A 12,691-nucleotide genomic window follows, 5' to 3' on the forward strand; every position below is an offset into this window, starting at 1 on the left:
GAAGATACACCTTTTTAAATCAACTACTAAAATGGAAACACTTCAGTTGGCATTTAGTCTTTTTTTGAAACACTAATGTACAAGGTGAATCTCTGGAAAGCACACAAACCCCCACCCTCACCTGCCGTATTTCCATGCTAATGTAAAATTAAAACAGTTCCTAGATTTATCACTTTCTTACAAGAATTACTTACAATTCATCATAGACTTTTAAGATAAAAGTATTTTTGTCTTTTTTTTTTCCCATTCAACATTCTCTTCCATGTTTACAAACATTATGGATTCATTCCTCTCTAGTTCCAAAATCCACCTCTAACAATCTCTTCATCACATTCCTCATCTATCTCCTACTGCTTAAAAGTCTTCTTTCAATAATCTTGTTCTGTGGTCACTTCAGATCTTAACAGAACTTTAAGGATCAATTGATTTAAGAACAGTTTTAACCATCAAAATCATCCTCAACTAAGTACTATTAACGGAGTTTTTAAATAAGCTATTACAGCTACCTAAAGCCAGAATAATTTTGGCATAATGGGACAGTTCTGCCTTTACAGAAGCTAGTCAAGCAACTATTTTTCTCCTGTCAAATTGATTGTTTTATTTTAGCTTAAGAGAAATTTGAACATAATCACTCATGTAACATCCCCAAAACATGCAGCCATTGAACCCTGTCCATAGCAAAACCAAAAGTCCTTTCCAGGGGCTGTTAGGATGCTCAGTCAGAAGAGTTCAACTGATCAATGCCAGCTCCCCATGAAGAATTTTGCTATATATATAATCTGAATAAAAAACACTGATCTGTAGTCAGCATCTCCCTTGGAAGTCTTTTCACATACAATTTTTTAGGAAGCTGAAGAGCCTCAGCTACTGAGAGATGAAAACATTTAACTCCCAAGGTTGCTGTTGGGAAGGCTGCACTTTAAAACACTAACAGCTCCAGGCTAGAAAGGAAATGGGTGTCTGGAGATAAGAATAATGATAAACCTGCTGTGCAATCTGTATTTACACAGGCACGTTAGGAATAATCAAACTCTGATCCATTCCACTACATCTGCATATTGCTTATATCCGAAAAAAACCAAAAATAAAACCCCTATAGTACCTGCTTCAAGAACAGTGTCCAACAACCATGTGCTAACACTGAGTGGTGGGAAACTACTTCTCATTATATGCAATTGACAAACAGCAAACCAAAGATGAAGAGAATAAAAAAAACCAGGAGAGTGAATGTCAAAAGTAGTGCTATTTACTAATATTTTTAAGTTACTTCTGAAAAGATTGAGAAGTTGAATGAGGGCCAAAAAAATAATTTTAAATTCTAAAAGCAACTCAGACTGGCTGTGCTGAGAACAAGGATGGATGCACCCATCAGAAAACACTTGAGATACTGGCAGTCACCAGGGATAAGACTGACAGACCGAGAGACCACAGATTTACAAGTCATGGCCAGGGCTGCTTACACAGTCACAGCATTACCTAGCTGGGGACCAAAGGAACAGAAAGCCACGTGCACTCCTGCATTTTGCAAACAATTCCCCCTACCCCCAAACTATTTTTAGAGACATATTGGAAGAGGCATCAGTGACTGACAACAGGTTTTGTTCAAACAGATGAAACATTTTCTACCTTGACACATCCTCTCAGTTTCTCTGCTAATCTCCAGTACATCCAATTAAAAAAAAACCCCGAGGCAACTCTGTGCAGCATAAAATATAGGATAACCCATGAAAACTCCTGATTTTGCAACTGTGGGTAGACTGGAAACCACTATAATCATATTAATGCCCAATCATTTCAAATTGGGCAGTGCTGGCACATTAAACTGCAGAATGCATCTTGATTTGTATTTTGATACTTAAAAAGTGAATTACTCCCAATCTGTTCTTCTTCCACTGAATATTTTGAAATATCACTGAAAATCTGTGCAAGGAGAAATCTGAATTCCTGTAGGTTTTTCTTCTAGACTTACACTGTGTAGCTCACCAATGCAATTTTCTTTCTAAGCTATTACACTGTGCAGTGACATAAAACTTTCATGAAAAAGACCCAGGCACAGAAATTAGGTATTTTGGAACAAAGTTTGTTCCCCTAACACCAAGAGGAAATAAGTAAGCAACTGCATTCCTTAGAGAAAAGGAAAAAAAAAAAACCCCAAAACAAACAAACAAATAACCCCTACACAAAAAAAACCAACCAAACAAAAAAAAAACCCAAAACAAACAAACAAAAACAAACAACAAAAAACCCTCTCCTTCTAATAACACAGGTTTTTGGGACACAAATGTTTACCATTCCCCCACCCAAACCTCCTCAAGTACATTTAAACTATACTGACAAAGAATGGTAAAAAAAAAAAGAAAAAGGAAGCAAAAAATGAAAGTTTAATTTCACAGCAAACATTTAGGTTAGGAAGAGTTTTCTCCTTCTATCCCCTCAGTGTATTTAATAAAGAAGTCTATCTAATTAAATTATATAGACTGCATAATAATAAAGTCATAAAATCAAGACATTTCAAAACTTACCCAAAGGCAGAGAGGAACACACAATCATCATGCAAAATATTCGCTACTCTTTCAAAGGTTCTGTAATTATCAGAGTCCTTTTGCTCAAAGTACCCGATAATATTTCTTCTGCTGCGCTGTAAAAACAAAGGTTAAATTATAACTTGCATCAAATTATCAAAAACTGTCATTACTTCCCACAGATATTAAATACAGAGATGCCATTCATTCAACAGCCAGTAAATGCAGAAATTATTTCTTTTCTGCCTTTTCAATATTCAGAAGAATCTTTGAGAGCATTTTTTTGGTGAGGAATATTACATATAACATGATTCTTTTCAAATTTTTAAAAGCAAGATAAATAACTAAGTAGTGGAGTGAATGCTGCTCAAAATGACTACACTGGACTAATTTGTAATGCTGCAAATGATCCAGTTTGCCACTCAGTTTAAAAAAACCCACAAGTTACTGAACACTCCACAGTTCAACATTGAAAAAAAAAAAAATCCAGAGAAGGAATAGAATTGAAACACTTACATCAAGAGAACTGATTTCTTCCAAATCTTGGACCTCCCGAATAGGGTTACTTTTTTGCTGCCTGATGTAATCTGCTATTGCTGTCACAGATCTCTGGCCCCTGTATTCCCTCTTCATCATCATGCCATTCCGGAAGAGTTTCAGAGTTGGATATTTGCTTATCCTGTACCTCTGAGCTATATCAGCTAAAAAGAAATTTTAAAAAGTGAAAGCAAAGCCATACAAATACAGACATAACATTTACAGAACGTGGCTTCTTAAGCACATATATATATATATATATAGGTATGTGGAATCTCTGAACCAGCAACTCTACATCTTTAAACAACACAAAGACAAAACAAAAAAACCTCCAAAAAACAAAACAAACAAACAAACCTACCAAAACCCTTCACACCTATATTCATCCCATGTACTCATCTTCATAAAGAAAAAATTGCCAAAATCTGCACTAAGCAAAGACTCAACTTGGTCATGTACACTCATTTAGCACACTTCCTACAAACGACTAGGAAGACAAATAAGAGCATAGCAAGAATCTTCAAAGCTTGCCAATCTCAGTAAATAATTCTACTTGAGAAAGTGTCAATAAAATAAATCACCTCTTATTACTTTTTAAACTTGTCATTTTCATCTCAATTGCAATGCTGGAAATATAACTGTCATGTCTAAAATGTTTGAGAACGTAAACCCTGTGCAAAGTATTTTTTGAAGGCTGTGAAGGCCAGAATACTGCTCTTACAGTCCTGAGATGTTCAGGTTTTGAACAAAACCTTAATTCCGGGTTTCTAAACTAAGGCAAACTCTTTGCTCAACTAGTCTCATCATTCCCTTAAAGACGGGTCTTCACTCACATTTGTACATGCAGTCGTTTTCTTCTAGACTTGGACCACACAGAGCTTCACACAACAAAGTAACATGTATTGGTATTATCTAGGAGAAGAGCACTAGCTCTTTTCATCTTTATGTAACAGGTCAGCTATTTATTTATTCACAAGACTTACAAATGTAGAAGAATAAACCCTGGAAGAGGCTTTACAGGAAAATTAGAAGAGCAGCAAAGAAGAAAGTTAAGCAGAAGCAATACAGTCCAGTTTCCCCACACATGTGCATCCTGTGCCCCTTAACTTCAACCACTACTAAGGCACTAATGTGGTTCTTTACTGCACCCCACCAGAGTTTTTAACATGCCCTTTTGTCCCTCTTCCACCTTGCTAATTCACAGGGACACGGCAAATTGCAATAGGAATTGCAGCTGGTTCCCAGCCATGCATTGATGGGGAAGCTTACACATAACCAGCAAGTGACTCACGGCACACTGAGCAGGTTCCAGCTGCCTTGAGTTTTTACAACCACCTTTGCTATGGTGTAGAAATCAGGTTTGTGCATCTCTAATATTCAGCAACTGCTTTAATCAAAGTTTTAAATTATTTAATAGCTTTGAATGCTCTTCCCCTTTCAGATGTGGCTGAAGTTCAGCAAAGAACTTCACAATTTTATGAGGAGGAACTGAAGAAATGAGGCAGCCAGATATACTTTGGGTTCTTAGGAAAGGAAGAATAAAAACAAGTAATAGAAACAAAGTATATAATGTCAGATAGATTTCCACAAGCACTTCCCTTTGGCTTTTGCTTTGCTTTATTATTCCCTCCTGTTCACTCCTTCCCTGGAAATAAATCTAGAAAAAAATAAAATCTCACAGACCCTGTGAAAACTGTTCTATCTCCTTTTACAGAGTGGGACGTGATTTACCTATACCTCTGGACCTAAACTCAACTCAATGCCCCACAAATATGCCCACCTTCCCCAAAGTATTTAATCATTTGAGGAGACTCATTCCAGTCAACCACACGCAATTCCCATTCTTTCCTCTCTCAAGGAAAGACAGAGGTGGTGAATTCAGCAGACTGATTATTTGGAGACAGAGAAGTTTCATTCAGTAGACAGAGAGAGGAAGGCATTGCAAGTGTGGCCTGTACACATGTCCTTACTTTTCATGGACTCCTTACAACTCACAGGGTACCCTTCAGGTGACCAGGATTAGCTCATGGTAGGAAGGCAACCAAATGGGGTCCATGAGCATATGTGGCATAGTACTGAATGATGTGAGAACAAATCCACTCTGACAAAAACATCCCTTTGTGGATGCTAAATCTGAACCAGAGTGCCTGTAGTTATTGCAGGCCACATAGCTCTCAGGCCTGACTGAAACTAGCCTGAGAAATTCATGAGAAGGAATTAAAACAATTCTCAGAGATACTAAACAGCCTTGCAGGTGTTGTTTTGCAGCCTGTTGTTTCTCCTTGCAGGAGAGAGTCAAGGGGGGCAAAGTGCCCCTGACCAATGATAGTGATGTAGCACTTTGTTAACCAATAAGAGTTTCCTTTCTGTACTTTCCACGTATCTGTCTATAAGACAGAGCTGAAGCAATAAACTAAGAATTCTCCTGTTGTGACTCCCTTGAGAGTCCATTGTCGTTCCTTAAAGCCGTTCCCAATCGGAGCGACATCCCTTTTCAGTTATATATTTACCAGAAAGCAGATTTGCTTTCCATCTTACACTTACTAATTTTTAAAGATAATGCAGAAGCCTGAATTCCATGCTGCCTGGAGAACTCTCATTGAAACCATCAGCAATTTCAACTGCTGCTACAACAATACCAATCCTACTTGCAGCTTTAGTTACTGAAAACAGTCTCTGTACCAGTTGCAAAACTTAAATGAGTCTGAGAACTGAAAACAAAATGTGCATAGCAAATAATAAGAACCAGGTCTACTCCACAAAAATGTTCTCTAACATCTCTCAAGCAAACTTCCAAGCTTCACCACCTCAGCCCAGCTCCTAAAAAGCTTTGCATCACTATAAAATAGCACAGAATTCAGCCTATCAATTTTGACTAAGAGGGCTTGACTTGTTTCCTAAATATCCCAGAAGTGCGTTTCTTAATGCACTAATTGCAGTTAAAATTAAGATAAAACATTTTATGTCCTCAGTGAAGAGTACTTTTACTTCAAATTAATACAAATTTCTTCAGGGAGGATGCCAATATATTCAACATTAATGAACATTAGATTAATAATGTTTTCTTTCCTCAAACTCTACCATGTTTTAGTAAAAGAACCTAAGAGCTGCTTGCAAGAAGGTGGCAAGTACAGCAGGGAAGGAATCACTTTATATTTGCCTGGTAGAAGACAAACAACATCTGCAAGGCAGGCATTTGCTGCCCTTCTCCCTGCTGATAGAAGGATCTTTTGTCTGACAGTACATGAGTTGATCCTACCTTGACCAGGGTCTGATAAGGACAAGGAGCAATGTGTCAAGGTTTCACAGAAACACATTGAGATTAACAACTCCTCCTGTTACAGAACTGCATGGCAAGAGAACACCAAAGCCCACACTCTGGACTTTTCCCTCACATTATTTCCACAGCTATAGGAGGATGCAAGGGTTGAAGAATGGGCGTTCAGAGGGTCATGCAGGTTCTCCAAGATGGAGATTGCACTACCTAAGGATGTGAATCTTCATCAAGGGCTGAAGTTGTGTAAAAAAATTAATGGTAATAAATGCCCACTGTCAAAGCTGAATTCAAACATTATTTTGTAAGTCAGTACTTGCATGATCTTTACAAATTACATTGAGATTCCATGAATGCTGGTATTTGAACTAACACAGAGAAATGACACTCCTACAGAAGTAAGTATTTGAAAACCATCTTTTTACAAAACCTAAAATGCAAGTACATGAAAAATTGTTTGAATCAATTCAGAAGTCAAACAGAGTAAACCTTAAATGCTTCATTAAGCCCTGGCATTTGATACAGGTAGAGTTAGCATAAGCAGTGCAACTACAAAATTATATTCCTTTTAAAATTGGAAATACACAATGCAAATACATGGAATATTGTTTGAGCTCATTCACAGATTGCATTAGTTATAGTAAATCCTAAATTAAATTTAAAAATATTTCCTGACATTCCCACTGGCCGTTTTCTGATGAAAAGAGGTATTTGAAACAGATGAGGGCAACCTACTTAAAAAAAAAAGTTTCCCAACTACAACTTTATGACTTTTTATTTTCCTCAGATATGAAGGTATCTAAAAGGAATAAACCTTGTGTTTGTATTTTGCTGAATTAATCATTAAATCACAAATCTAGTGTTTTTGCTACCAGTATAGTCTCACATTAGTTATGATAGAAATCTACCAAAAGACTTGATCATCTTTTCTTACACACATCAGAAACTTGAGCACAGCAATGACTGTTGGATTCAGGTGATTCTCTCCATTTTGCACATTTACCTGTTGACATCCAACCATTTCCAAACTGCCAGGACTTTTTTCCACTATTTGTTCTGCCAACTCCAACAGGAATATCTTAATAATATCTTAGTAGCCCAGTTCTCTTCAGAGAGGCACTGCATTGATTGATACTTCTCCTGAGCAAAGCTCTGTCTTACAACAGGGAAGACACAGAAGCTCTTGTTTTGAAGCAAACTTTTATGTGAAACCTGACATTTACACTCATGTTTTCTAAGACAGTCTCCCACATCACCTTCTGAGCAAGATCCTCTAAGAAAGCAGGCTTTGTAAGCTATCATTTGTGATACATATCTTTATCAAATCTCTTGTACTACCAGCCATTTCTCCATTGTCAGAGCATCATGTGCTCCTCTATTCAAAGGAATGCTTTTGGGGTGCATCAGGCTTTTCTCAGTGTGTACACATATTACCCAAGTTACAGCTTCAAGCAAGCATACAGCCAATGACTCGTTTCCCAGAATGCTTCAGACTCCACCATTCTAGGTTAACACCACAATACACTATCCGAAGTTCAGTGCCACCAAGAATCTCAATTCCATTGCCACCAAGTTGTAATTAAATGTACAATGAATAATGTGTTGAAAACTGAACCAAGACCCACTATATTGAAGTAGGCTCTCACCCACAATGTGGCTAAGAAGGTCCTTCCCAGTGAAGGACCAGCAATATTTACATAGGTTACTATTAACTCAGTACACTGTTCTTATTTTTCAGTGTGTAATTCATAGTGTGAATTTCATAATTCACACTATGACTAAACAAATATTTAGATTTTTAGTCTACAGGACTGGTTCTCAAAAAATATGTCCAGTAGGATTTCAACAATACTGATAATTATCCTAAATGCCTACCTCATCATATAAGGCACCACCTGAAGAACTCACATGCTGAACAGAGGACTTTAACAGCCTGAAAAGTTATCTGAAAGAAAATCAAAGTTTCAAAACTCAAACCCTGTAAAAATAATTTCTGAAAATACTCAGTGCCCCTTTTTCTAGAGGGGGGTGGTATCTTCACATTGTCTGAGGAAGAGCTAGCACAAACCCAAGATATTGCATTTCCTAACTTTGGTGTTACATGATGGTTGTAGGAGTTGCACAGCTACATATAGAAAGAGCTTGAATTTTCTGGATCTAACACTAATCTTTGTGTGTCAAATCATCTTGAGTCTTCCTTACCCTTCTGCAATATCTTCCATCTCAAAAATAACAAATTCTTTCAGCTGTATATTTGAAGCTGGAATACATGAGTATTCTGCTTGCTCACTTGAGATCAGTCAACATCTTCTGAAATCCCTCAGGCTACTCACCAGGGTGCACTACAGATGACAAAGTAAATCTGACTTTGATAGGTACTTTTTACTTTCATAATACACCATAAATTCTCCCCAGTTAAACTACTTCTCTTGTGACACTTGCAAGAAATCATAAGCCCTGGAGGAATACTCAGAAGAAGCAGAATTAGAGAGAAACTTGGGAAACCATCTAAACTGGGCATCCTACTCCAATGATTGTGATACTGGTGATCTGTATGACGGACCGAAACAAGTAGAGGGAAAGCAATCAATATTCTGTAACAAACTCAGGTAACAGCAATTTTAAACCACCTTCTGCTGCAAAGGAGCATGCACAACAGCCATGCTTGCTCTAAGCAGGGCCTCATAAGTAGGCATCCCATAACCCTCTCTGACAGACTAATAAAATATCTCTCCTGAGCAGTGCCATCAACAACCTCTCCAATTCACTTATACTTTTTGTTTTATCTAATGATAACTCTCTCAGTCTGATTTTTTTTCCCAAGCAAAGCGACAAGAATGCAATGAAATCTTCATGCTTGTCTAGAGTCTCATTTTGAGTTCCTTTATGAACTTCCAAATTTGTTATCACTGAGTTATTTTGCTTACCAAAGGCACAGTAGCAACACAATCTCATCTCTGCAGACTAACATTAGCAACATGAGCACACATTGCAGAAACAAACAGACAGAGAGAGAGAGCAGCAGCTCACAAAACTGACGGAAAATACCATTCCCAGACACATTTTGAATGGAAGAATAACAGTTCCCTAAACAGTCTGTTCAGCAAAGTATCTCCTTACATACCCTCAGTGAGAAATTGATCTATGTTTGGAGGCACAAAAATCTATTCAAAATAGCTACTGTTTTTTATTTAACTCAGAAACCAAAGGAAATCATGGTGCAGTAGAATCAAACCCCCAATATATATACTTCAATTACAATAATTCTGTACCAGAGCTTGTAATGTTGAATTTAGAGAAACTGTCCAAAATATAAACTCTCCCCAAGAGAAATGAGTTCCATATTGCAATATTCACTCACAGAGAAGCACAGGAAATCTATTGTACCAAGTGAGTTTCCAACACTGCTGCTTAGCACAAATGATTAAAAAAACCCTGAAACACAAGCAAGAAAGAAAACACCAAAAAAACCCCAAACAAACAAAAAAACCCAAACCATGAAATAAAACCTTCCTAATAATTTCTATGCAGTATAATCTTCCGTAAGTTTATATGGAAGATCACTTTTACTAGGTATTATATTTAGATGAGAGACATCTAATATTTAAGATAGGTGAAAAATATCAAAACCATCAAAGATTTTAACAAGACATAATGCAGCAGAACTCAGATATTTTTAAGTTATAAAAGGATGTGGTCTTGGAAAAGCAAAGAGACCTGCTTCAAATACCTCCTTCAGATTTACCTGTAGTAAACACACCAGCTTAAACACAGCCTGGTGACTTTACCTATACATTTCAGGTATAATTATCTCCCATAATATTATAAACTAGTGTAAAATATAAGACATACAGAGGCTTAATATAGTGTTAATATCTATATTTTATATTTTATCACATAAGATACTATCACTTTTCATGAAAACATCTTTATATTGGCTATAAGAGCAGACAGAGAGATGGTTTTGTAATTAGGCATCAAACATTTGGCAGTACATCAATAATTCTCTTTAATTTGCTTTACCCTCAGAAGCTGGTGTGAGCTGTTGGGCCCTGCAGTGTGCTTCAATAATAGTGCATTAAATAGAAAGTATCTATGCCTGAATGACCATTCTGAAAGCTGTTTTTGAGTGGCCAGAAATCAGCTATTTGGATTCCCTACAGAGTCTTGGCCTCAAAAAGAACCAGATAATTTGTAATGCAAATAATTCACCAACTCTAGAACACCATTCTAATAGCAAATTACTAGACGTATAAAATCTACAGGCATAACAAACCACCAAAATATTGACATAAAACCTCTAGTGTTGCTAAAATATGTAAACACATACAAAAATATAAAGCTTGAGAAAAAAACCCCAAACTACCAACAATCTTGACACTAGCATTCAGCAAAATACTACAGCAGGCCCAACCTTGACAATATAGTAATATCCACTTTCTTACTAAAAAGCTGGTATTGCACATGTTAAAATACCTAAAACTTTAGTACATGCCCAGTAACTGTGTGCCATGAAATGCACTGCTGTTTAAAACCCAGCAAATAAATACTAGAAACTAGGAATGACATACACAATTTTGTTATTTCAATTCAAAAAGGCAATTGCCTGTCATTAAAGGATTTTATTTTTAATTCTCACATTTTACATCTTCTGCAATAGCAGTCATGCTCCTCTTAAATATTTCTGTCCTTAAAGTAAGGACAGAAATAGTAAATACAGAGAACTAATGGTATTACAGAAATAAAAAGAAAAAACTGCAACCCCTGGCTGCCTCCTACTACTTAGCCCACTACAAGTACTCCCAGGAGAAGGATGACAATCCCTTCTGTAGCATCTCCTCCTCTTAACTCTCTGTAACAAGTGCCAATTACCTTAATTCAAAGAGCACATGAGAGGATTAAGCAACAAACTTTTAAAGTGTTTCAAACACTTGGTGGGGAGCAAAAAAATGTTTTCTTAACTGTAACTGCTAAGACAAGAGCATCTCATAGCTAAACACCAGGCATCCAGCAGCCCAGACTCCCTGAGTTATTCAAGCTACTGAAGTAGAATGAAAGTAAGGATTTCAGCAGTTAATTTAAATCTTAACAATAAAACACAACAACACAGGCTGATTTTACTATGGTCCTTAGTGAGACCTTTCTATGAAGTTCTGTTGTTGTTATCTTGATAAGATGAGCCAACTTCCAGTGATGCTTGCTCTTACAAAGAAACAGTTTTGTAAAGCCCAAATAGTATAATCAATATTGATAAAACTGAATTTCTACTGTTAATACTGTTTGGGAATCACAAGCCACTGTAAAGAAATTATTCCTAGAAATGCTGTTCTCCAAGAAGCATGAAACAACACAGCTGATCCAATAGTGTAATAAAAATCCTAATACCATCCATTTGCCTTTCAATGTGCAGCAGATGTTCCTCACATTTTACTTATTAAGGGATTTAAAAAGAACTTAAGGGATTAGTTCCAGCATAAAATAAGATTTTGCATATCATTTTCACGTATGTCTGGGCATGGGGAAAACCCAAATAGGCAACTGTTTGCTGGTATGTGTAACAACAGCAGAGCAAAGCTCTGATCCCTGCCTGGCTGTGTGAAAGGAAGCTTACAGCCCCACCTTGACTTCAAGGTGGAAGGAAGATCTGATCAGAACATATTCTTCATGATAACAGTGGTAGGTTACCCCTTCCTCTTCTTGGTTGTGAAGACTTGCATCATTTGTTGCACTAGTGCTTCTCTGACACCTCAATGAGCCAATTCAATTTATAATCACAGCCTTTTTTGCCTCATTAAATGAGATAGGCTGAACTGATAAAAAAAAAAGTATGTTGATGGATTCAATGAGAAAGAAACATTGGAAATTGCCCTGACAAATTTGGAAGAAGAGGTTTGCTGATGTAATGAAAGCAACCCTTGACTAATTGATGGGCGAACTACAGCTACACTTTGCACAGCTATTTAGTGTATTTTTCAATACAATTACTAACTTGGTACCAAAACAGCACAGAAAAAACTAAATCAGGATTTACTTACAATGCTGATCACAGTCTACTCTAGCAAACACCACTTGATTCTTATCTGGATATTCTTCTTTGATTACATTAGAAGCTTCCTCAAAAATAGGATGCAGCATTTGGCTGAAGCGGCACCTGTAAATAGAACACAAAATCATGACTCCAAAATATCACTTTGAAATACTTCAATTGATGACTACTGGAACATTTCAATCTTTGAAGGAAAAAGAAAAAAAAAAAAGAAAAGAAAGAAAAGCCATTGGAAAAATCACATTTACCTGTAATCATCCAACTGACTGGATAAAAATCAGTTCAAAAGAAAATTGAATAAATCAGGTGTGG

General features: G+C 36.8%; 1 protein-coding gene across 7 annotated transcripts in view; it reads right to left on the bottom strand.

Annotated features, from left to right (window-relative positions):
• Positions 1-12,691, bottom strand: part of ERP44 (endoplasmic reticulum protein 44) — a 49,095-nt gene that overhangs the window by 13,374 nt on the left and 23,030 nt on the right. For all 7 annotated transcript variants that reach the window (XM_086895276.1, XM_086895226.1, XM_086895216.1 and 4 more), the window contains 3 exons: positions 12,369-12,484; positions 3,039-3,223; positions 2,523-2,638 (listed from right to left, as the gene is read on the bottom strand). In XM_086895276.1, the coding sequence (XP_086751402.1) occupies positions 2,523-2,638; positions 3,039-3,223; positions 12,369-12,468 (401 nt within the window). In that variant the 5' untranslated portion in view covers positions 12,469-12,484. The remainder of the gene's footprint in view (positions 1-2,522; positions 2,639-3,038; positions 3,224-12,368; positions 12,485-12,691) is intronic.

Source organism: Cyanistes caeruleus, chromosome 1 (genome assembly GCF_971803275.1).
Source record: "Cyanistes caeruleus chromosome 1, bCyaCae1.hap1.1, whole genome shotgun sequence".
NCBI classification, from domain to species: Eukaryota; Metazoa; Chordata; class Aves; order Passeriformes; family Paridae; genus Cyanistes; species Cyanistes caeruleus.